The sequence below is a fragment of the Echeneis naucrates genome, chromosome 12, assembly GCF_900963305.1.
Source record: "Echeneis naucrates chromosome 12, fEcheNa1.1, whole genome shotgun sequence".
Classification (NCBI taxonomy): domain Eukaryota; kingdom Metazoa; phylum Chordata; class Actinopteri; order Carangiformes; family Echeneidae; genus Echeneis; species Echeneis naucrates.
The window spans coordinates 13,997,482-14,023,470 of NC_042522.1; the positions used below are offsets into that span (position 1 = coordinate 13,997,482).

At 41.3% G+C, this 25,989-nt stretch overlaps 2 protein-coding genes across 3 annotated transcripts; both read left to right on the forward strand.

The window, feature by feature from the left end:
* prrc2b (proline-rich coiled-coil 2B) lies at positions 1–18,379 on the forward strand. Its single transcript, XM_029515958.1, has 31 exons — positions 1–140; positions 2,631–2,808; positions 2,901–3,078; positions 3,399–3,501; positions 3,758–3,821; positions 4,007–4,150; positions 4,327–4,640; positions 4,783–4,907; positions 4,996–5,159; positions 5,335–5,419; positions 5,503–5,662; positions 6,404–6,743; positions 6,851–7,041; positions 7,767–7,968; positions 8,070–8,274; positions 8,442–10,478; positions 11,193–11,356; positions 11,483–11,598; positions 11,692–11,833; positions 12,196–12,272; positions 12,369–12,656; positions 12,891–12,992; positions 13,164–13,356; positions 13,451–13,548; positions 13,631–13,758; positions 13,910–14,147; positions 14,234–14,401; positions 14,494–14,573; positions 14,673–14,754; positions 15,068–15,277; positions 15,950–18,379. Exons 2-31 carry the CDS (start codon positions 2,694–2,696, stop codon positions 16,115–16,117), a joined length of 6,681 nt encoding a protein of 2,226 aa, XP_029371818.1. The 5' UTR covers positions 1–140; positions 2,631–2,693; the 3' UTR covers positions 16,118–18,379.
* A 1,627-nt stretch (positions 18,380–20,006) lies between these two features.
* On the forward strand, positions 20,007–25,983 carry edf1 (endothelial differentiation-related factor 1). Of its 2 annotated transcripts, XM_029515552.1 has the most exons (8): positions 20,007–20,092; positions 21,104–21,242; positions 21,338–21,442; positions 22,241–23,167; positions 23,952–24,003; positions 24,265–24,425; positions 25,188–25,281; positions 25,392–25,983. In XM_029515552.1, the coding sequence occupies exons 4-8, from the start codon at positions 23,090–23,092 to the stop codon at positions 25,451–25,453; spliced, it is 447 nt and encodes a 148-aa protein (XP_029371412.1). In that variant the 5' UTR covers positions 20,007–20,092; positions 21,104–21,242; positions 21,338–21,442; positions 22,241–23,089; the 3' UTR covers positions 25,454–25,983. The 2 variants fall into 2 exon arrangements, with proteins under 2 accessions (XP_029371412.1, XP_029371411.1); XM_029515551.1 differs by lacking the exons at positions 20,007–20,092; positions 23,952–24,003; positions 24,265–24,425; positions 25,188–25,281; positions 25,392–25,983 and adding an exon at positions 20,184–20,369 and having other exon boundaries at positions 22,241–22,959.
* Positions 25,984–25,989: the final 6 nt, after the last annotated feature.

Consider the following 25,989-nt stretch of genomic DNA (forward strand, 5'->3'; position numbering starts at 1 on the left):
GGACCCAAGCAACAACTCTGCTGTCGGTTCAACCTATGAACATTGGGCTTTTTCAATCGCCATCCATCCTTTGAGTAGGCAACATTTTGTGGAAATATATCACTGTCGCTAACCAGAGGATATCTTAAGTCGTTGAATCGGTGAGTTATGGGCGCGGATGATGGTGCCGAAGATGTGGTTTTTGCTCGTCTTCTCCTTCTGCCCAGTTTTATTGTTGCTTTGTTCTGGGCAGCAGCCATTTTTAATCGCCTTGTCCTACATTCCCATCGCTGTGTTCAGACCGTTGTGAAAGCCAAAGCTAGGTCGAAAATGTTAGCATAGATGTGAGTGTTTCATAGAAATTACGAGTGTAATTTCACCGTGTTTTGTCTTTGTCAGACACAAGCGTAACTGCGCCGGGACTGGCCGGCCTGTCAGGCGTGTTTTTCCGATCACTACACTGGAAGTTTAACGGAATTGCCGTGTCGCTAGTTTCGTACAAGCTGCGACTAGCGGTGCTAGCTAATGCTAACTTAAAAGGAAGCGGTTGTTAGGTTATTTCTGCCTTAAAGAATAAACAAATAAAAAAACAGCATTATTCTCGCATCTATCACCTGCATGAAGGTAAAAATAATACACAGCTATACCGGACCATCTTGTCCAGTAGCGCTTGATGTTTACATAGCCATTTTCCTTTAGCCACCAGCTAGCACATTTTACTACTGCTGAGCAACTAAAACAAGGGTCCTTCTTGACGTTTTTGCTGTGAGTCTACAGTCTATTAGGATATTTTTGTCCAAGGTCTTTGGAATCAGGTGTGATGCCTGAAGTCGCATATTTAGTTTAGTGGTGCCTTAAGTTGCATTAGGTTGTGTTTTTGTTTTTGACCAGTGAGCTGGCTGGTGTCACTTTCGTGTGCTGGAATTAGCTTTAGCTTCGAGTGAGGCAACGGCAGCTGTAACTAACTTTCACTTTAGAGAGGCCAGTCATTAATTATCAGGGGAGAAAATATGTCGGCATAATAGTCACTTTCGGCTCTCATACTGTTGTATTTTACTTGTCTGATCGAACTGGCACGAAAAGTGTAAACACTGTCCAGGGACTGATAACGTTAGCTGTCATTGCGTTAGCTCTCATAGCTAACCTAGTGTCGCTTATATCAGTAATGTGGCGGCCTTTGTAGAAATTCTGGGTTGTTGTTGGTTTTTTGTTTTGTTTTTCAAGTTCATATTACAGAAATTTGTAGGTATAGATTTAAAAAAATAACCAAAGTTTCAGTAAAACGCCTATGCGGGGCTTTAACCAAACGGCCTCTGGTACATTAGTAATAGCTTGACTTTTGACTTAAACAATATAAATATTTAATTGCACAGGTTTTGCTCGAAATCCATTAAAAATACTGTCAAATCTGAGCTTTAGGTACAAATTACAATATTCAATCTTAACATCAACTTTTGGTCAAATACTCACAATCTTAACACTGAAAAAACTGGTTTTGTCCAATCTGAATTGAGTGTGGTTACAAAGCTAATGTGAATTAAGCCTGATGCTTTACAAACAAATACAACCTGAGACAAGTCAAATCCATTTATGAAAACGTCACATCAGTTTCAATACTAAAGAAAGAATAAATGGAAGTGTAGCTTAAATCAGGAGAGAGAAAGGGTTCTTGGGATAGCAACATCATATTGCTTACTTCCTGCTAATAAGAACTGGTTTCATTGTACTTTATTTTAGTGTGAAATAAATTTTGAGCATCTCATGTGATTAGTTGTGTTAATCCAGGCACGGGGAAATCCCCACAATGTCTTGAAACTTGCTGAAAATAAGTAATCTGTCACAGCAGCCCTTATGCCATTACATTTTACTTATGCTTACTGAAGAAAAATTTCCTATGAACGCAGGAAGGACAGCATGTCTACAGCATTTATTTTAGTCAGCTGCTCAAAGCATCTCGTGCTGTTTGGTGGTCATTAAATACCGGTAATTCTACAATAAGAATTATGCCTCTACATGTTTGAAAACAAGTTGGGCATGATATTGTCTTTGCACTGGTCAGAATTTGCTTAAAAGCAGACAAATGTTAAGAAAAAAATGTTTTTCCCATTGAATGCTCATCTCAGAAGTGATGCCATTAAAAGTAGTCTTTTGATCAATGAGCCCATATGCAACCATTATTTTCTATTTGTCTGTGGTGTTGAGGCTACAGTGGTAATGCTTATGTTCACTGTGTGGACAATGGCCATGACTTACAGAAGTGTCAGTGCTGACAAAAGATGATGTGTTGCCTCACATTGGTTCACATCTTGTTAATAGTTGAACAGGAACCCATTGCAAATACTACAGGTACATTCTGCATCTGCTTAAAGGTGTTACCTATTTGTTTGAACTTGATTTATGCACAAAATGTATATTCTCTAGAAACAAATTATCCAACCACATTTATTTACTCTAATTGGAAACTGTTTCAGTAGCCTCTTTTTATACCAGCTGTACAAATAGAGCTGGTAATGTAAACTTTTGCTTTGTGCTGATGTTCTCAGGCTGTGCCTCGCTTGTGAAAGAAGAAAAAAAGTTAAATGGGTAAAATAGTGAATCATTGAGTTAGACTATTCTTAAAGTGGACATTTCTTTTCCTCTTCTCTTTGTAGAAACAGAAGGCACTTGGAAGAGGCGCAAAGAAAAATTTCCATACTCGATGACATTACATCGCAATGTCCGATCGTTTGGGGCAAATAACCAAGTCCAAGGATGGGAAAAGCAAGTATTCCTCACTCAGCCTATTTGACAAGTACAAGGGGAAATCAATAGAAACTCAGAAAAACGCAGGTAAGGTGGATTCATTTGTCTTTCTGTCTTCTTAGTCAACACCCCCTCATGTTGTAATTTTTTAAGTTTTCTCCTTTTTGTTTTCTCTTCAGTAGTTCCGCGACATGGCTTGCAGAGTCTTGGCAAAGTGGCCACAGCCCGGCGTATGCCCCCACCTGCTCACCTGCCGAGCTTGAAATCTGAAAACAAAGGAAACGATCCGAACGTGATTATTGTGCCCAAAGACGGTACAGGATGGGCGAACAAGCAGGAACAACCCGATCAAAAGAGGTGAGAGAAAAATATTTCAACTATCCACTCATCAAATCATTATGTCAAGCTCAGGTAAATCTTGTCATCCAAGTATTTTAATGTACTACAGTGTTACGAAGATGTAATGGGGTCTAGTGCTGGGTGTAGATAAGTTAACACTGTATGCGATTCAGAAGCACAAATTGTGAGATCATTCTTATCAATATCGAGATAAAATGAGCTTTGGAAAGGTCAGTTTTCAAAGCCATATATGTTATATTATCAGATTGCCAGTCTATCAGCATCATTGTGGCTGACTTATATCTCCAAAACTGCTTTTCCTTCTTTCATGTTTCTAGTTCTATTGCATCAATACCACAGCTGCCGGAGTTGCAGCTGCAGCTGGCTTTACAGAAATCTGTCTCCAATCTTCAGAAGCCCTCACCGGTAGCCAACCAGGAGGTGTGTTTGTGTAGCGAAACTTGGGGCATTCTTTTTCTTATTTTTACCACCATAAAGACTGCGTTTAGACTTATGACATGTATTTGCTCTTCATTAGCTATCAACTGTGAATTTACAGCAGATTTGAACCATCAGAAAAAAATGCTTCTCTCTGGTCATCATTTAGACTCAGACAGAAAATACTCTGTTCATAAAAATATCAGCAGACCTTAATGCAGTTGTTGGACTGTGGCCTTGGTTTTCTTGGTTTCCATAGAGCACAAACACAGGTGGACCAAAGCAATGGGGCCAGCTAAATGGAAAGGCAGTAGAGCAAGATGGTAAGTCATCTCATATTTATCTCTAATTGAGAGTGGCTTGCATTAAACGTTATATAGCATATCAATGGTAAAGGATATGCTGTACAGATGTCACTGCATGTTACTTCACCAGTTCGAGCTATATACTTTTGTGTGCATAAACCAAATATCTTTCCTTATGTTGCTTCTTTTAATGCCAACATCAGGTTCAAGGGCCTCAAACCGACTTCAGCCCTTCTCTCACGAGGAATTTCCCACGCTGAAGGCAGCTGGAGAACAGGACAGGGCTGGCAAGGAAAGAAGCGGCTTCGATCCGTCGTATGGGCCCGGACCAAGCCTCCGCCCCCAGAGTAAGTTTATATGCCCAAAAATTGGCTGGCAGTCCCATAGATAAGCTCGTGTATGCTGGAAAGCAAATGATGACGTTTCAGTTCATAAATTAGAATAAACGTAATTTTTTGCAGTTGAATACAGTCTGTGTAGGATTTGTCATTTATCTCTGAAATCTCCTTCCCTCCACTTTAAGATGTGACGAGCTGGAGGGAAGGTGGTGGCAGGAACCTCCAGCCCTCGTCCCTGACCCCCGGGCTGCCTGCAGATCCTGAGGGTAAGCTCACTGCCCTGGCTGAGACTGGTACCCCTCCAGCCTCATCTCACCCTCCCTCTGCCACTGGCACCACCTCTTCAACTGTAGTGACAGCTCAGTCACCAGGCCCTGACCCTAAGGAGCCTTCCTTACGACCCGCCCAGCCTGTCCGCAGAACCACCGTCCCTACTGCTCTGCAGTACCAGCTTCACCACACGTCAACTGCTGTTTACCATGACATGTTGCCTGCGTTTGTAAGTACTACACATATCATTTGACTTTTCAGATGCTGTCTTTCAGGGTACCTGTCTTTGAAAACTCCTAAATATAGTTAAAAACCACCTTTCGGCAAATTGCAATGGTGTTATGAACACTTGGTCATCTTGCTATTTTCAGATGTGCTCTAAAGAGACACGTGAAGCCCCAGGTACAGAGCACGGCCCTACCACCGTAGCAGCCCCAGCCCGATTTGAGAGCAAACCCACTTTTAGACAAACTTTTGCCAAACCTGATCTTGTCAAGTGAGTTGTGGTGACGGTGTGAGAACAGTTATATTGAGGCATTTGTTTCTGCCATTTGTTAAAGTTTCTTTTCCATCTTTGATTGTAGTGGTGAGGTGAGACGAGAGAACCGTTTCGTCCGTGTTCCACCTAGACTCTCTTCTCAGCCCATCCGTAGGCCTGGTGACAGACCACAACGCCCAGCTATCATTAATCCTGAAGACCTGAAGGATCTGGATGAGCTTGACAATGACTGTGAGGATGGATGGGCTGGTCAGTATTCCTTCAACTTGTGTAACCGACTCCAAACCCCTCTAGTGATGCATCTATTAAAATTCACTATTCCAACTATTTTGTTTGTGACAAGTAATTAGATGGCACAACAGTGTCAGTTACCATCCCATTGCCAGAGCACACATGCTCATGGTTTGTTTTGTTTTTTTTCCAGGACTCCATGAGGAAGTTGATTATAGCGAGAAGCTCAAGTTCAGTGATGATGAAGAAGATCATTTACCCAATGATAAAAAGATGTGGTGAGATAACGTCATAACTGCTCTCATTGCTGTTAGAGTGGAAGCACTTGCTGTCATAGCTTTGACAGGGTTTTTGTTTTTAGGACTGAATGGGAGAGAGAGAACCAGCGTGACTGCCAGTCCTCCTTAAGTTCAGGTGAGGCATCTTACCCTCATGAAGGGCCTGATGAAAATTATTCCTACCATCATCACCACGAGCCTCCCAGGAAGACCAATGGCAGGTACCTCTCAACAGACCCCCAGGTAATTTTCTGCCTTGATTCTCACTTTTTGGGATTACTCAACATTTTAAAATTTTAACATGTTGATTAAAAACAGTTAAAACAAAGCCTTTCTGTTAAATGTGAAAATAAAATTAAGCAAAACAATGCATGTTTGCCTTGATGAGACAGTCATTGACATTTTACTACATTAACCTTACAGCAGCCATAGTGATATGTTTTACTTGCAAAGCCCTTGTGCTTGGCAAGTGAAAAAGATGTGATACACATAATGGAAGGATGGATTACATGTCTGATATTTTCATTTGGAAAGAAGAAATTGCTATATTCTTTGACTCAAGTCTTAAATTTGCATGAGTGTGGGTGGATTTGGGATATGGAGTGTTCTTAAAGGTTAGTGATCCAAGATGCATACTATGTAACAGCTATTTCCCATGTATACATTTGGACCTGAATTTGTCATTCACTCCTCTTTTCTAAGTTTCCATAAATTAGAGGAATGCAGCCCTAATCCTAACACTCCTAAAAGTAAAACCTGGTTTCAACTGTCCATTTTATTTTTTAAGCATGGAAAACAAATGTATCTCAATTCAAAACTTTTTCTTCATGATCACATTATTATTAAATATGTTTGATATACAAAATACATACATATACACAAAAACATGACTTTGCATATTTCAGCATTTAGTCCTCTGTGTATTTAAATGAGAAACAATGAATGAATGTCTTGGCCCTTGAACTCCCTCTGTTCCATTTCCAGGCCCATCAGAAAAACCAAGGCGACCCGCTGGCTGACCAGGAAGATCACCAGCGTCAGACTCAGGCTCCTGCTAGGGCAAAATATGTCTCACCCGAGGTTTCAGAGGCAGTTGAAAGAGCCCGCAGACGCCGTGAGGAGGAAGAGAGGCGTGCCCGTGAGGAAAGACTGGCTGCTTGTGCTGAAAAGCTCAAAAAGTTGGATGAAAAGTTTGGGAAGACTGAAAGGCAAATGTCAAGGACAGAGGAAAGCCAAAAAGAAGGAGATGGCAAAGACGTCCCACTGTCTCCAAACAGAGACCAAAGTAAAGGTTACTCTGAGAACTGGCAATACAGTACAAAAGGTAAAAAAAAAAATACAGCTTTTTTTCCTGCATATTTAACTCCTAAACTATGAACACTAAGCAGGTTTAAGTACCAAATTCTTCTTATTTTTTGAATCAATTTGCAGAGGGAAGTGAGTGTCACCCAGACAGTTCTCCTGGCCATAGTTACCGTGAGGAACATGGCTTCTCTACCTTCCGTGGCAGTGAGGATGATGGTAAGGAGCCATCCTCCCCCCCAGGAGACTATAATGGACGTCATTCCTCTAAATCCATCCCACCCCGCTTTCAAAAGCAGCCACAGCACCACCAGCAGCAGGTGAGCACCAGCTGATGCCCTCTTCTAGCCCACAAAGTCCTAATCCTAGTATCATGCATCAATGTATTAGTGACTGCTTTGTTGAAAGAGGGAGCGCATTCCTGAATTGTTATCGTCGTCTCTAGTTGATTATTTGTTTAGCTTCTGGCTTGAGGAGTTGTAAAGGTGCTCATATTTTCTGACTTCAATGAGTTGCTCCTCGACTTGACCCATGCTCTGTCCATGTACAACAATGAGATGTTTGAAAACGGTGCACCGTCTGAAAATACAGAACTGGAACAGTCACAGCCCTCTCAGTCTGCACTGGTCTGTGTCTCCTCTACGTGTAGTTATGTTTTTTTGGGAGGTGCGCATCAGACTATGAACCAGACTCAATATATAATAGGTGGCATGATTCACTAAGCAAATTAACTTTTTTTTTTTTTTTTGCTCTTTGTTCATTTCAAGAGGTATGATTGAACACAGAGCAGCTTGTTTCATGGGACATATCCTAGGGGAAAAAGCACAGGTGTAATTAACAAAGCACAAAATTGAAAATGGTTCTGTCTTTGATGTTTTAGTGATGGCTTTTCCTACAATCTCTCTTCTGAAAGGGATTATTGCTTAGCTAGAACATTGTCAATAATCATGGATCGTGCATGAAACAATTTTCTTGAATTCAAGTTTTCATATTTAGAGTGTATTTTTATCATGTATAATATGTATTAAGCGTATACATTCTACAGGAACAAGTCTACAAGATGCAGCATTGGCAGCAGTCTGGTCACCCTGCCTCATCTGGCGCAAGCCACAGTCAGCGGAGCTACTATCCCCCACATGTCCTTGGGTTTGACCCTCGATGGATGATGATGCCACCTTTCATGGATCCACGCATGACCCAAGGTCGATCCCCTGTGGATTACTATTCTGGTGCTGTCCATTCCTCAGGTGAGCATTACAATTATCATGTAGCTTCACAGCTGAAATTTGGAAGTTTGGTAGCATGGGAAAAGTTTCAACACTGATTTCCCCCCCTCTCTTCTGAATAGGAATGATGAAACCCATGATGCATCAAGACCACTTGAATAGTCCTGGTTCTGATGAGGGATGTCATCCCAACCTGCACCCGGAGAGGAGGACCCCCTCCACCGAGCCTTACCCAATGTGGAACCAAGATGGCTACCCCTTGCGTAGTTTCACTCCACCTTACCAGAGACAGCATGAAAGCTCAGATAGTGGCCAGGCAGATGACAGGTCTGTTATTGTGTAAAAACATTTGCTTTGAATTTTTCATTTAAGGCAGTCTTTCATTTTGCTAAAAAATAGTTTAAAGTGCTCATGTTTCCTTGTCACATAGGCCTCTCTTGATGTGTCTGCGTTTGTTTTTGTCACTTTCTTGTTCTATCACCTTTCTCCCACAGAAGTGACATGGCCTGCTCCCAACAAGATTCCTATGAAGAGAGGGCCAACGAGTGCTTGACCCACCCTCAAGATGATCTTCCCCATCATGTATACCAGAGCCGAGGCCCAGATAGAGCACATCATGACCAAGGCTTGCTGACCACTGCTCAGAACCACCCCCAGAATCATGCAGATAATGAATACTCTAAACAAGACTGCAGAGAGAAACATTTAAAAGATGGCTCTGAATCTCATGATGAGACCATAGATGGCTCCAAGGACAATTGGAAGAGAGATGGAGGCCAGAAACAAGATGGAGGATTTAGTAATACTCAAACTCAGTGGTCTGAACCGAGTTCCAGCTCCAGTAGTAGTGTCAGCCAACCAGCTGAGACCAGTGGGCGTACCTTGATTCGCAGAACTGGGCCCATCAAGAAACCAGTTCTCAAGGCACTGAAAGTAGAAGATAAAGAGAATGAAAAGCCTAAACCTGAGCCTGAGGAGAAGCCTGTCCCATACCGTCTGGAGAAAGAAGTGCTCACTAATGTTTATGACTTGAAGAAAGACATCCAGCCTGCCAATAACAGGCGTGCAGCCTCACCTGTTGTTGAGAAACAACCTGAAGAGAGGCAGCATCAGTCACCAGCTCCCACCAAAACAGAGAGGCCTTTGAGCACCCATAGTGACGACTCTCCCAAGGAGAGTGCATGGGACAGTAGTAAGAGCCAGTCACCTAGAGATAGCCAAGAAAACCGTGAGCCCCAGGCACCACGGCGCAATAACTGGATCTTTATTGACGAGGAACAGGCTTTTGGTGCAGTCAGGGGAACAGGAAGAGGCCGTAGTCGAAGCTTTAGGGAATTCAGCTCAAGAGGTGGGACCCGTGGTGGTAGAGGCGGAGACAATCTCAGAGGAGCTTATAACAATAACAGCAGTGGCATTGGTGCTCAGCGGACAGGCAGAGGCCGAGCACCACCTCGAGACCTTGTCAAGGTGGACGAGTTTCAGAGGGGCAAGCCCAGAAGACGAAATGTCAGTGAGACCTTGAGTGAAGCTTCTGAATACGAGGAACTGCCCAAGAGACGACGCCAGAAGGGATCAGAAAATGGAGAAGGTTACTCAGAGTCTGGAGAGGCCCGCAAAGCTGACAGAGATTCTTGGCGATCCAACAAAGTGTATACAGATGACCAGACAGCCCCAGATTTCAAAGAAAAGACCAAGGCCAGTAGGGGTTTTGGGGGTCGTACGCTGCCTCCAAGACTTAATACCACTGGAAGTTACAGTCGAAGCTTTGGAGGCTCCAGAGACATTTCTACATGGAGAGGCCGCGGGCCCCAGTTTGGTAGTAATGGTGGCTCCATGCAAGAAAATGGCCATGGTCCTGGAGCTGAGACGATTTATTCTCGCAGACTACCTGGTGAACGTGACACTCTCAAGTACACCCCCAAATTCACTGGCTCTCTGATGGAAAATGGCACAGATGACCGTGAGGGAGAGTACTACTTTGACAATGACAACCCTGACAGACAGATGTTAAGGAGACGGCGCCCACCCCGTCAAGACAAGCCCCCACGCTTCCGTCGCCTGCGACAAGAACGAGAACCTGGTTCAAACCAGTGGACAAGTGATGAGTATGTAAATGGAGACTTTGCCAACCCCTGGCCTGGTCGCTCTAAAGGTAGTGGGGAAGACAGCTGGCCGAGTGGTCACTACTCTGGTGGACGATCTAGCCAGCATGGTCAGGTGGAGGACTGGGAGACAGGATCAGACAACAGTGATTTTGGTGACTGGAGAGAGAGGCGAGCTGGAAGTGGAGGCACAGCTACACAGGGACATGGTGATATTCCCTCTGACTCTGGCCATAGTGAACCAGGCTCTGGTGAGAAAAGGGAACTTTCCAAGAGAAGCTTCTCCAGTCAGAGACCATTAGTTGAACGTCAGCACAGGAAAGGAGAGCCATCTCTGCTGGAAGCGAGCAAGATGACACGTGCACCTGACAACACCCCCACCTCCTCCAACAGAAATGACAGTTGGCAGAATGGAGGAACTTGTAAGAGGTGAGATTAATAATAGAACAAACTTCAGGTTGGGATTCATTGCAAGTTATACTATCTTAACTAACTATTAGTGTGAATCGCCCTTATGAATGAAATATCTGCCTGGGAATTACATTTATGTTCCAGTGTCTTGCTTTAGGCCTCATTTTAGTTGCTGTGAACTTCTTGGTCTGCCTTTTTCAAATATAGTTTTTACCTAAATATATTCCAATTAATTTCTTGAGGTTCATGAAATTGTTATATTATTCCCTACCCATACCAATAATGCATCAATTGCAATTAGCAGAACAAACCACAACAAGAACATTAGTGGTTTTTTCTGCCAATGCTCTTCCATTGTGCTCCATTCCCAAGAGAAGAAATATTATATATAGTTTGCTATTGTTTCCTGTGGAGTTGAATTTTCAGGTACTGAGCTCTTGTTAAACCATCCCAGATGAGGATCCAGTTCATTTTGATTGGTGAGATGAATGTGAGAAAGGTGTCTGTGCCTTTAGCATATTGGACAGCTCTGGAGGTTTTGCACTAATTTCCCCTAGTGCCTGGTCCCTTATTTTATTTTTATTTAATTTTCTTCTCCCTTATTATTTGGCCTTGTTAACTGGCTCCTCAAAACATACTCTTCAAAATTGAATTAACAAGATTCAACTTCTGTTGATGCTTTAGCAGTGCTCAGAATATCCGATTAAAACTCCTTTGTCTTTTGATTTTCAGCAGGAGCCCAGATGAGTCGGGCCCAGTCTACAGCCTAGAATCACCAGAGGAGAGGGAGCCCAGTGAACCTTCAGGGAAGAAATTAGACAAGGAGCTGAAGCCAGGACCTGTCAAGACAGACTTAGCTGAACCTCTGTCCCAGTATGAACTCAGCAGTTACCCAAGTGAGTCAAATTTTCTATTATTAACATTATTGGATTTTCTATCTTGATACAAATGAAACATTTCTGGACAATTGGTGCTTTTGTAATTCTACTAAATAAAAAAAAACAAACAAAACTATTTTATAGTCGAGGGAGATGCAGGGGGGCCTATTTCAAACCCAGATGGATACCAGGATGCCTTGTCCAAAAAACAAAGACGCCCACAGGAAGATGAAAGGAGGAGGAAGGAACAGGGAGCTGGTGTAAGTTAAACATACATTCAACATATGTTCAGTCTTCATGCTGAGAATGAACTAAATACATGTAATTTAAGCCGTGTCTCACTACTGCATTAGGTGCCAGTAAAGAACAGGACAATAGCATCCAAGATCCCACCACGTTTTGCCAAAAAGCAGGGAAGCATGAGCATCGAGCAACCCGAGGAGGCACTTTCTTCCAACAACCTCGGAACTGAAATCTGGGAAACCAACAGCTCAGGTAGTAACTTTTTATCAATGCTTTTGTTGGTTCTTTAGAGCAGAAAGAATGCTTTATATCAATTTGAAATGTATATGCATGTAGCAGTGTTTTCTATTGAAATTTATTGGTCCTTTTTGGGTCCTAGCAATTTGTTTGACAATAAAACACAAGGGAAAAAAAGAAACATACACTATTTTTATTCAGATTGATTGAAAATGTTCCCAGTATTATTATTATTATTTTTTTTTTTTTTATGAAGCTACATTTTGTATTCAATGCAGAAATGTTTATCAAACCAGGTGTTTATGAGTGGAGGGCTTTGAGGGAAAATTATAAACGTATCCCATTAATGAAGAGTGCAATCAATTTATCTTTTTCAGCTCTTTCAGTACAGTCCTCAGGTGGAGACTCGTGGACTAAACAGGTGTCTTACACTGGGAGTGAGCCCAACTCTGAGGTAGTAACTTTATTGCAAATATTCAGCATCTGTATTTTATGTTGTTAGTTAGATGCTTTTTTGACAATATAAATTGTTAATTCCTTTTTTGGGCAGGATTCTGATGCTGGCCCAGAGCAGAGTAAAGAACAGCACAAGCCAGGGCCCATTGGAAATGAGCGTTCTCTGAAGCACCGCAAAGGCTCAGAGGGTGTTGACCGGCTGGAAGGTGGCCCCATCACGCCAGTCAATGGTGTGGACCTCCATGTAGACACTGTGCTGCCTGTGCCTCCGATTGAGTTTGGTGTCAGTGCCAAAGACTCTGATTTCAGCCTACCACCTGGCTCTACCCCAGTGCCCGTGTCAAATCCTGTCAACAAGCTTCAGGACGCACTTACCACCAATGTGAGTCATTCTATCTTGACTTGTGGTGTTTTGGAGTTGAGCAAAATTAATAAAGGATAACATCCTAAATTATTATGAATTAATATTGATATTAAAAATAAATAACTAATATTAATAATTCCTAGTAAATTAACAATAATAATAGAAGTGTGTGGTTGTGGTACATATCAAAAGGAAAAAAAAAAAACATTGACGTGCAAGTGGTAGATCTTGAACTTTTGTCTTTTTCAACAGACGGCTCTGAATCAAAGTATCCCCATGCTGCGCTCCAACCACCTGCAACCTGGCATAAACCTCAATCCCATCTCCTTCCCCAGTGCTGACCTCACTCTCAAAGTAATTTTATTAAATTTCATGTACATAGAGCTTTATTTTTTCATGTGTTACAAATAAGTAATAATCCATGTTTGTCGTCCTCCTGAATGGGAAAATATATAACCCTAACCCTAAAAACACACTGTGATGTTGAAACGTGCGTATCAATTTTAAATGTTTGTGTCCCTTCAGATGGAATCAGCACGCAAGGCGTGGGAGAACTCCCAGTCCCTCCCTGAGCAGGGTTCTCCTGGCGGAGGTGCTTCAGGTGCTCAGCCTCCCTGCAGTGTTGGCTCATCCAGTGGTGTCAGCTACAGTTCTTTTGGAGGAGTGTCCATGCCACCAATGCCTGTGGCATCTGTAGCACCCTCCATGTCCATGCAAGGTAAAAAGGCATTTCTTTTTCTCTGTTGATTGAAAGTTTAATCTTTAATCTTTGAAGTAAACTTTAAAGCTGTTGTTTCTGGATGCTTCTGTAGGTAATCATATTCCCCCATTATATCTGGATGGCCACGTCTTTCCAAGCCAGCCACGCCTTGTGCCTCCCACCATGACCCAGCAGCAGACGTACCAACAGGTAGGAAGAGAATTATATGAGCAAACCTGCATGTTTGCATACCAGCAGAATTGTCATATGTTACATTTGTTCATCCATTCAGGCGGCAGCAGCTCAGCAGATTCCCATATCTTTACACACGTCTCTTCAGGCTCAGGCTCAGTTGGGGCTTAGAGGCGGTCTACCTGTTTCTCAGTCTCAAGAGATGTTCAACTCTATTCCCCCATTCAGGTACTGACACCAGTTTTCCATGGAAGTTGTAGAGGGTCCATGGAACTGCCTCTCTTGAAGTGTAATATCTGTCCAGCTTGTGTCGAACAAATGAATCCCATTTGATTTCTTTAGCTCATTCTGCCGCCATGCCTTGTCTTCCTTGTTTCAGGTCCCAGGTTTACATGCATCCAAACTTGTCACAGCCCAGTCCCATGGTGCTGTCTGGTGGAGCCCCCCTCAAGGGTCCCTATTCAGCTTTCCCAGGCATGCAGCCCTCAGACATGGTCAAGCCACAGTCAGGCTCACACTATCAACCAATGAATGGCAGCCAGCAACTAGTTTATGACAGCCAGATGAACCAGACTGGTCTGGGTTCTTCCCAGTTAATGGACTCTCAACTCATCCAGGTTAGTTGGTTTCACAAACAACTTAAGATACTATGTTTCACTTGGCTTTTAAGCAGATTTACAGGTAAAATTTTTCATTTTTCCAGGTGACCATGCCACTACCTGGCTCTCAGCTGCGCTATGGCTCAGCTCATCAGCCGCTCATCCTCCCACAGTCCATCCAGCTGCAGCAAGGACAGAACCTGTCAGTGGGTGCCCCGCGCCGAATGCTGCCACCTGCCTCACAGACTGCTGTTATGACTGGCAGTCGAGAGGTGTGACTTGGCTGTATCAAGCAGCTTTTAAACCAGCACTCCTCAGTGGTTCATATTAACAGTATATCCTGTTCTGTTTTCACTATTTAAAGGGGTCACAGATGGAAATGAAAGGCTTTCAGTTCTCCGAGAAGCCCAGCCATTCCCCAGGCATATCTGGAGGCTCCTACAGGTGAGTGGAGTGGGTTAACTGGATAGAACTGCTATTCAGATAAAACTCTGTGTACCTTTTACATTGTTACTGAGATAGGATTTTTTTCTCCTTCATCAGGCCGGGGTCTGCCAGCCCCAGTGGCAAGCCGTCTGGTCCTGGGGGCCCTGTAGGCCCCCTGCCAACACATTTTAATCAACAGGTATGTATTTTTCATTTATTTTAAAATGTATTTACTTAACAGGTTAGTCGGGGCATTTTTAAACTTTGGCGATTGACAGATGCGTTCACCACCTAAATCTGAGTGGGTTTGGTTTGTTGGCTAAAACTTGCTCTCATGTGGTCCAGAGTAAACTTGTAAAAATTAAAAAACCCTACTACTACCCTGTGACGTAAATGTTCTATCTGAGTCTGAAAATGCCCATAGAAATTCAAGACTAGCATGCTAATTATTCGTTTCATTTATTTCCCACCCCCTCATCTACTCCCGTCCCATCCTCTCCAATGACCGACAGGTCCCACCTGCTCAGGGCAGCATGGTGATGCACATGCGGCCCCCCACCACAGGCCCCTTCCCCAACCCCATCCAGAGACCAGTCATGCAGGTCAACAAGCCTGTCATCATCCGCTCCCCCCCTTACCCTAATCCTGGCCGTGACCCTTCCCACTCCACCCCTCCCTCGGCCCCCGAGCCCTCTGTCAAAGGGCCAGAGGATGGCATGAAGGTGAGCCACCCACTGTAAATATAGGTAATTTAATTTAATCACTTTTCTTTTTCTATATTTCATTTACTTGTTTTATGGATTTTTTTTTAATTGAGCCATTGACTTGATTATTTCAGTCTTAGTTACCATGTATGAAATGTCTATTTTTAGTCCTGTAAAGTTATTTAGTATCTTTTATCTGAAAGTATAATTTTATAGTTAATAGTTGTAATATTTACATTTTTTATGTTGACTAATCTGTACTGTACTATGGAAATGTAGTTTCAATGGCATATTTCTTCCTTGTAGCAGGAATTACTTTTACATTCATAGATAGAATTACAGATCAATAAAGGGCTTATTTGGTTCTTCTAGTGATTCTTGTTTTAGTAATTTAAGGGTAACCTGGCTGACAGATAATCACCAGCATGGCTGGATTTAGCACTGCTTCTAAAAACTAAGAATCTTGTTTACCTTTTACTTCATTTACTATGTCAGGTGTTCCAAAAAAGCTTTTAATTGACTGGACAGGACAATGCACCCTGTGCAGTTCACAGAAATTCATAAGGGGGAATTGTCAAAAATGGCTGCTGATCATCAGGCTTGAACCATCAAAATAATTGTGTATACAAAAATGTATAGCTTGCCAGGCACTGGTGTAGGTCTTAGTAACAATGTCTTTTCTTCGTCCAGAGTAAAACCATACGAGATGTGAGAAAGGCAGTGGGTGAGGGCAAGACATCATCTGGGGGTATGACCAGCAAACTCCAGGAGCCCCTACCTTCTACGGGGCAGGCCAAACCAGCACGCACTGGAGCCATCAAACCCCAGGCGGTCAAAGTAGAGGAGGGCAAGGCATAACAATGGACCTGAAAATCCTCATCATCCTACAGCCTGCCAACACAAAACCTGTTGACCGATGTCTGAGCCCTCTGAGGTCCATCTTATCCCAAGGCACCGAGCCAAGAGGCAAACATGCAGACATGATGAATTACCCCTTTTGAACCATCAGAACTGGACACTATTATTTCACACCACGTATAGAGATATATAAATAAATTATAAATATATACATAGACACAACAGTCTTTTAAGCAGATCTCTTCAAGGTCTTCTTTAATTTATTATTAGTCACTTTTAGGGAGAGATTGGTAAAGATAAGAGATATTTCTGTTTTCTTTTGTGTTTCTCCTTGAACTGGGGAAAAAGAAAATGACCAACTCAGAAAGATGGTTAATTTTTCAAACTATTTTGCCAAACATTTACTCCATGTTTATGGACTGTAGCCCTTAAGACCAGGCAGACACTTCATAAAACATGCTCTGAGAAGCAAAGTCTGTTACAATATTAAAAAAAAAAAATTAAATGCAGTGGGGCACTTGTTTGTCATTTTTCATTGGCATTTTTGCTGGTAAATCAAGTTGCAAGTCATCACCCCTCCGTTCTATCGGACTTCTTTTATTAACCCTGGAGAAATCCCATCACCAATTTGCAGACATCATTGCATGTCAACATGACAAATGTCAAGTGTATCAGCCTAGAAATGCATCTTCTGGGTTTCCACACCCAGCCCATGAACCGTGGCAAAACTGCTTCGACTGGTAGAATTCTTTTTTTTTTTTTTTCCTTAAAACTCTGTTCTTCGCTTTTTTGTTGCTTGCTCTCTCCTGTCTGTAAATTGAAACAAAAAGGTGGACATTGTTCCAAAATCATGTTGCTTCCACGGAAACTTGACTAGCATTGATAAAGCGTGTGCATGTGATGTGCTGAATGTGTTTTAACCTGCAGGGCTCCTGCCAGAAGCTTGCACCATTTCACAAAGACTGTACCTGGACTCGGCATTCATTATGCTGCCATCGACTGTGTGGATTTTGATAAACCAAGTTGGCAACAATTTTGGCCTTGTGAAGTTTTGTGTGTGGGATGAGGAGGTGCTGCATTCTCAATTGCTGTAAAGGACCTCTGAGATAACTGATAGAAATGTCTGCTTTCTTACTGCTTTGTTTGGGTTGTCATGAATCAAACTGTCAGTTTGTGAAGATGTGATATAAGTGATTATTTTTACACCCCTGAACCAGTGGGCAGTTCCCCCCCCTTTTTTTTTGTTGCAACTGAAAGACCTTTCTCTTTAGTTCTGTTCAAATCCCACCTGACAGTACCGTGGGGAATTGTGAAGAAACAGACTCAACACATTTGATTAGCATCTGGTCTCTGAGGTGGCACTAGCAATAAATGCAGCCTAACTATAATCACAATCAGGGTCCAAAAAACTTCTTTGTTTCCTCTGTTAGAAACTAATGATCACAAAGGAGGGCCGTAAAGCGTTGCTTGCTGAATTAAAATATGATCTTTGCTTAAGCCTTTTTTTGTTTTTGGCGCACTGCAGTTCCAGTGGACTACGAAGGACTTTTAAAAGTGTTCTATTTGAAAATGTGAAGCTGTTGGATTCATCATATATTTTGTTCTTTTTTTTTTTCTGTTTCTTTTTTTGTAATGGACATTCAGTTTGAAACTCACAATGCCAATGTCATAAATGGTTAAATGTTGATGCTTACTATAATGCTCCATGACACTACAAAATGTTGCAATTTATCTTTATGATGATGTTTGACTGGTATATATGTACATGCATACTTAACTGTACAGTCGAGCCTTGTCAGCGAGGGGAGGCTTAAATCCACATTTCATTTTAGATATTGTGGCACTATAAAGGATTTAACATTGAAAAGCTCACTGTGTTCTCAGAATGAATTGCTTTCACTTGTTGATAGGTTTATCAGGTTTGGAGTGTTTTTTGCCTCTTATCCCTTTCTGCAAACGATCTTGATGCTTCTCATCATTGTATCTGCACCAAAATGTTGCCCTGACTTTTTTTTTTTTTTTTTTTTTTGTACTTTTAAGATGCATATTTCATTTTGTCAGAGGACCAGCGCTTTCTACAGCTGATCCAGCATTCTATTTATCCTATCTGATCTTTATCCTTTCAGATATTTGGTCATTACTCTCCCTTGTTTAAAAAAAGAGCTTATTGAAAGAAAAGAAATAAAGCAGTTGTGATTTCTTAAATGTACTGTTGATTCTGTATTCTCACTTTGTCATATTAAAATCATACATCAAATTCTTGTGAAGGAAATAGTGGAGAAATGATTTTGGTATTGGGACTTTAGTTGACATGTACTGCTCTGGCTGTGAGTTGGCTTGACAATTTAAATAATCAGTCAACTAAAGTTGGATGCTATGTGATCAGCTCAGTTTTCCAAATACATTGTTCATTTACATGTTTCACTAAAGATTCAGCGCTTTTTATAGACTCAGGTCTTTTAATCCTGTTCAGCAAAATGCATCTTTTTTCAAGTCATTCATTTTGTTCATTTGAAACAGTGTGGTGCTGTAGCAGTCATTTGAATAATGACAAAAAACACGGCTTTCAAACACTGAAGAGCAACATGGTCTTCACTTGGCATATAGTACACAAGTTTGCTTTTGTTAAATTATTGAGCACCCTTTTGGGCCAAAGCCTACTGAAGTTGAAATTACTGATTACTTCATTTTCCTGTAGGAAAGCGCTCTGCCTGTCATAAAAAGTTCTCATTCTATGATGGCTGTTCACTTCAGCCTACCTGCTCACTGAAGTTCCGTAGTGAATGAATTTGTTCCTACGGAGAGGCAAATTAAACATCCATCCCATAGATACATAGTGAACGTTAACTTTCGTGCTAACATCAGATAGCTCTCCTCACCAGTAACAACATTGGTCATGTTACTGCTGTAACCACGTGAATAATGAACAGAGGACCAGAAGACCTGCACTTATGAGTCGTGAAGAAATCCCTCATTTCTACACTGAACCTGCACAGTGGCCATGAGACAAGTGAACGAGAGACTCAGACCCAAAGACCTTATTTTATGAGTCGTGAACGAATTAGCCATTCCTACACAGAGAATATGTGGCAGAAAGACCCGTTCATGAATGAATCTAAGCTTGTGGCGTGCATACGCGAACCAGGGAAAAAAGAACAAATCACCCACCAAGTCATACAAAAGATTAGTTCAAAATGAACAACAAATCACTACATTTCACAAGTTAAGGTCTTAACATGAAGCCAAAGACCAGGATTTTACAGACTGCTGTTATTTTGTAAAGAGCCAGAAAGCCAAGCTCTGTAGTGCTGGCTATCTGTTACTGCTTTACTACACCAATGCTGCCTTTGTCCCAAAAGCTACCCACACATTAAATTTATAAAAGATTGTACTATAGAACTAAGTAATTACAGTAAACAGACCTGTTGTCTCCCCTGATTCATCTAGATTTCATACATTGTAGTGGGCTAAATATAGAAATAGTTTTGGGTGTGCCTAATTAAAAAACGTGTGTATCCAGACAGCACGAATGAGTATTTGACTAGTTGTCACTTCTGATTGTATTATTGGTCTATATAAGGGTAGCAAAAATAGCTAGTTCATCATTTCATCGTGCATAATCGCAATTCAAAGACAATGGCCTGAACAGAGACACCTCCAAGACTGTTAAATCTACCGTAACATCATCTGATATCACTTTTAAACAGTGTGTTCAGAACGAGTTTGAAATAGACCTGAAAACTCTTCATTATTTGACCTGTTGGTAATTTTAATAATAAAACAATACCGTAGTAACATAATAGTGGCGCACCTTCAAAAAAAAAAAAAAAAAAAAAAAAAATAGCCCATTAGGTGACGTCAAAAGTGTCAAATTCCGGAGATTTTTTTTTTTTTTTCAGGACAAAGACGAGACTTGTCTGGACGAGGAAAGTTTCTTCTCGAGGAATTTATGAACTTGAACACAGGACCTATTTGGTTAGTTTTTATTCTATTGTTAAATCTGAGACTGTGATTGTGAGCGTGTCTACTTTAGGTAAACAACGGTAACTTGGTTTTGGTTTGTTAAACTTTATTGCCACTTCCGTCGTTGAACAGAGTTTTCCGCTGAGCACAGCTGGCTGATGGGACATTAAATCTGAAGTATTGTTTCCAAGTTTGAACAGTTTAATAATGTCGACCATCGTGTGCTGTGAGCTAAACAACAACAACACATGGAGGCCTATCTGGGTCACAGTAATCCAGATGAACGGTGGTAAATAACTTTTAAATTGTAAACAATACTGATACTGTTTACGTATTGCAACAAGATAAAAATAACTTTTATTAGCTGATGACTCCGTATCGATCCAAACAGTAAATGGTGTCAGCCATCTTAACCTGGCTCAGGCTAGCTCGCTATCTTAACATTTATTCGTGTTGCTGGATGTTCCTAATCGTTTACTCCATTGGAAATACATTGTCGACTAATTTGCTAATCGATGACATGTCAGACTACACAATCAGATTATCGATCAAGAAAAACCACTGCAATGACGTAGTTTGCACACGGCTGCACTTTTGGTTCAACCTAAAGAGGATTTCCAAATGTTTTGTTAGCACCAGCATCTTTAAAGGTTATACCCTGCTGATTATTATTTATTAACAGTTTATACAGTTTCTCTAAGTTAGACTTAAATGTAAAGCAGAAACTCATTGGGAACATTAAGATCTAAGTTAAATGTTTCCTCTGGACTCGACACTGTTGCTGTTCTCATCCAAACGCAAGAAACAGAAACAGTTGCATTTGCAGATATACTCCTATGTTTTCTGATTATATCCATCACATACTAGGCAATTGCAGAGCAATCTAAGATGTATTTTTATGATCAGCCATCGGTCAAAAATACAGATTTTGTATCACAAAATATTCCTATTTGATACAACTTCATTCTCATTGACCTCCTGTTCTCAGCCAGTATACCTGACTGATGTGTTCCTCTGACTCAGGATGGCGACTAAGGCTGGTGTGAGCTCAGATGAAGGCCTGATGATGATGCAAGAGCTTGATGACCGGCTGAAAGAGCAAATTGACAAACTGGAGCATGTGCGTCTTGCTGCCGTTGAACTAAAGGACAACTTGTCTGAGGTACATTAGGCATATGATTTACAATGACAGCTGTTTAATCAGAATGTATTTTCATTAAGCTCCCTTGTATTTCACATTGTTTCCTTCTGATACAGTGCGATGGGGATCTATCGCAGGCAATTGCTGACCATCTGGACTGGCTGAATCACTTGTCAGAACGTGTGGAAACTCTTCACATGAACACAACAGTTTTTGTTCAGGTGAGAAATGTGTAGTATCGGATGGGATGTTATGCTTGTATAAAGTCTATCCAATTCAGAAAAAATGCCACTAGTTTTGTTTTTCACAGAGAAGAATAAAGGTCTGAGCATATAAACATTTACTCCTCCCAAATCAAAGGGAGTCACTGTGCATGTCATGACATTCGTTTACTTGACAACATTATGGGTTAACCTCTTTACTGAGCATGTGAGCTAGTTTGTGTGCATATGATAAAATATAAAATTGGATTTATTTGTATCTTGTAAAGCACTCCTGAAATATGAATGCCGTTAAAATTAGATTTTACCCAAACCCTCTTTAAAACAGCACCTTGTTATCGGTGAATAACGCAGGAGTCAACTTAAAGTTCTTGCCATTCTAATTACTGTATTAAATGTTGTTTTAATTTTGTTTAGTGGGGGATAGTTTGTACAAAGTCACCATAAAGTAATTGCCTTGTGCGGCCCAGCATAATTATCTGCATTCCCTGGTTGAATAAACTAGACCCCTTTCTGGAAAGCACTCATAGTTGTGAAAATTTGATCAAGAGTTTGATTAAACTAAAAAATTTTATGAATCCACACAGAGAAAGTTGTAATATTGACTCGTGCAGGGGCTCCGGTAACCATAGATAGCCAGCTCACAGGTAACCAGCTAAGAAACAACCTATGTCCAATTTTCAAAAAGGTTAATTCTATATTGTAAGTCTTCTTCCATGCATCCTGCAAGATGAAAATACATATAATGTTGCACGGTGCATTGGCATCTTTCCTCATTTCTGCTTCATCTTTTTCCAGATGAATCCAAAGCCTCGTGCATGGGCAGGGAAACAGGGCTCCAAATATGGCTACCGCTGGGCACGTCTTCACCAGGCTGATGACGCCCAGTCTGAGTTTGGCTGGTCCCCCATCCGCACTCGACGGAACAGCGACGCTGCCTCTGAAATGTCTTGTAACTGGTGACCTGCTAGTCTGCAGCTAATATCCTAAAAAAAAGGATGTGGTTCAATGCAAAATATTCAACGGCTGTCCTCAAACAAATGTGTTATTTGCACATCAGAAACTTTGTTTGAACTCATTCAATCATCATTCAAACTTTTACCTGCAATTCAGTACTTCACAGTTTTATATTCCTTTGTGTTGCTGTCCAGTTCCCTGTTGTCTTAGTGTTTATTTTGTTTAAAAGATTAGAAAATGCTTCCAGTGCATTTAACTGCACATTATTCCAAAAAAAACCTGTTTCCAATAAATTCCCATGTTGCCAGATTGTGTGACATTTGTGCACGTTGTTTTCAACACAGCCAACAGACCAAACTTTTGCAATAACTAGATAAGATTGATTTATTTGTTTTTTTTAATCGGTCCTGTCTGATGTAACGTGTGCTTTAAATGTGTCATCCCGTGTGGACAACACGTAGATGTAGGTCAGCGTCCTCCTCCGGCGGAGGGCGACGCTGAGCCGCCGCCATGATGTCACACTGTTCACCACTGTGTTTAAATAAAGTTTCGTTAGAGCGCGTGGGTGGTCTTTCTGGAAGGAGCGTCAGATTTGCTCGTCGTTTAAAAGGATCCTTTTAAACGCAGCGAATTAAACTTATTTTTCTACCTATATTGAACTTTCCGGGTATCGAGCAAACCCCAAGAAACATGGCCGAAAGCGACTGGGACACCGTGACTGTCTTGAGGAAGAAGGGGCCCACTGCTGCTCAGGCCAAATCCAAGCAGGTTAGCTCACCACTGTATTTTCATTTTTTGCTTTCTAATTTTAATTTCGGTCAGAAAATCAGTCACATTTATGAGTGTTACTGTGTGAAGGATCAGTAAAACTGATCACGCCCTCGCGCGTCGAAACGTCCGACTGCCCAGCAACCGTCGCCCATGCTTTGTGGTGTAACGTGGTGTTGTTATTAACAACACACCAGCCGAAGCTAAAGTTTACTTAGCAAAAATGGCAACGTCGTCTAAACCAACAGTTTTAATGTTAACCTCACATGCTCCTCGTCACGACCAGCCCCCACTCCTGAAAACGTTACATTTGGTCCAGGGGGTGATATCTTTAGCAAGTCCCTGACGGTGACCAGAACAGCTGCTAGCTGGCTAGCTAGCTAGCTAGCGTCGGCTCGGCTAAAGCTAGCGCCTTCGATTTAACGCTGCTTTTAGTTTTAGTTGGATGTGTCTGTGTCGGGGAGGACAACATGTCGGCCCTAATGTCCATCATGAGTATCGGTGCTTCTCTGGGGGGGTTGTGTTGCTAATCGTTACACACGCCAAAGGCTGACTTCACACACAACAGCTGTTCCCAGACAGTGTTGAGACATTGTTTATATTGCCATGTCAGCAGATTGCAGCCTAACCAGCGTTCAGGTTCGATTTATGCTTCTCTCTTTCCGAGAAGTAATATTCATTACTCATTAACCAAACGATGTGTAATAAGAAGCCAAACTGTCTGTCAATGAAAGTGGAATATGCTTTGAAATTTAAGGTGTGCACATTTCCATGTTTTCTTCAGGCTATCACGGCTGCTCAGAGACGTGGGGAGGACATTGAGACATCCAAGAAATGTAAATTTCTGCTTTCTGTGAAAATTTGTTAAAGGCCACAGACGATGTTCTTGGTGACCTTTTTATTTATTTATTTATTTTTTAATGCGTATTGAGATGTTCCTCTTCTAACCCAAAATTTGCACACAAAACATGAAATGCACTAATTGAATTTCATTGTCATTTAGAAAAGTGTGATTATGATCTTTTTTTTTTTTTTTTTACATGCCTGCCACGCTGAATGGTACATTAGTCTTACATTGATCTTCATTTGTCACACAGGGTCTGCAGGCCAAAACAAACAGCATCTCGTGACGAAGAACACAGCCAAGCTGGACCGTGAAACAGAAGAGCTGCACCATGAAAGAGTTACCCTGGAGGTGGGCAAGGTCATTCAGAAAGGCAGACAGGATAAAGGCCTGACCCAGAAAGACCTGGCCACTGTGAGTATACAGACGTCTAATATAGCCCAATCACATCCATAATATATAGTGGATGGTGGTACTGTTGGAAAAGATGCCTTTGTCTGTTTTTTTTTTTTTTTTTTTGTGTGTGTGGTGAAATTTTTTAGGATGTTATTTGAGCTGGTACGTAGTTAGCTTGAATTTCATTTCATGATGCACAGAAACACTTGACCTCAAAACATTGATTTAAAAAAAAAAAAAAAAAGCCAATGGAAGGTCTGTGACACACATCTGGGCAGCACAGCCAACAGATTTAAACCAGCAATGAAGGAGCTGCCTCTTTTTAAAAACAGCAGTCACTGCTTTGGATGATAAGAAGATCTATTGAAAGAACTAAAAAAAAAAAAAAAAATCATACAATTGACTTGTTAACACTTAAACCTGTAAACCTGACATTACACTTGATTACATAATAATGCAGTGGCACAGTGATCATCTTACCGTTTTTAACTAATACTCATATAAACTTGTGAGCAATTTCTTGTGCTGATCTTAGCATCATTGCTATTTCTCTTGCGGAAAATCAGAAGACTGCTTAGACAATCACTGATAACTTTCAACATTCAGATAACTAGTAATTTAAAATTTTTACCGTTTTACTTCCAAAAACATAAAAGATTTAAATGAAAAGACACCCATTTCCATCTAACAACTGTTGTTGCATGTGTGAGTAGTTTTGCAGGCATTTGGCCTTGTCTTTCAATATAATTATAAATTATGTATGATAAATCTTTTCTTCAGAAAATTAATGAGAAGCCTCAAGTCATTGCAGACTATGAGAGTGGGAGAGCAATCCCCAATAACCAGGTCATGGGGAAGATAGAGAGAGCAATTGGTAAGAAACTGGTATTATCCTTCATAACAGAATAACCATATATTTTGTCTCGGTTGTCCTGTGATTAAACAACAGGTTCATCAGTATGTTTCTAAATCTGTCATGAACAGGGCTGAAACTGCGTGGGAAAGATATTGGCCTACCCCTCGAGGCAAAACCCAAGAAGAAATGAACACAAAGCCTCGAAATCAGCCCATCCCCTCCCAAATTTTTCCTTTAACTGAAAGTTGAACCCCTTCCCCCCCACCACCTCCACCAACCCACCCAAACTCTCCTCATCTCTTCCCTTTCCCTTCCTCCAACCTGGGCTGATCTCACCTGTGTCCTGCCTGAGGACCTGGTATTCCCCGCTTTACAGGCTGCATACTAACAAGTCATAATCAAATGAATGATCGGACACATTTTTCAACATCACAAACTTTGAAGTTCTACAGACTTCTTTTCACCTACGTCTGCTTAGGCTTTGGCATGATAAATCCAACTTTTTGATAGTGATGTAAAATCGTATAAAAAAATTGAAAGTCTTTCATGACCAAACAATTTAGTTTGACTAACTTTAGTTCTGAGCATGATGTTAGGCCAAAAGTGCTTGATTTAATCTTTTCACACACTTCAGACAGTGGGTGAATGTCATACAGTGTTGAAATGTTTTAATGCTGTGCTTTGTTTTGATCGAAAAATAAAGTTTGGCAGTTAATGACATTTCTG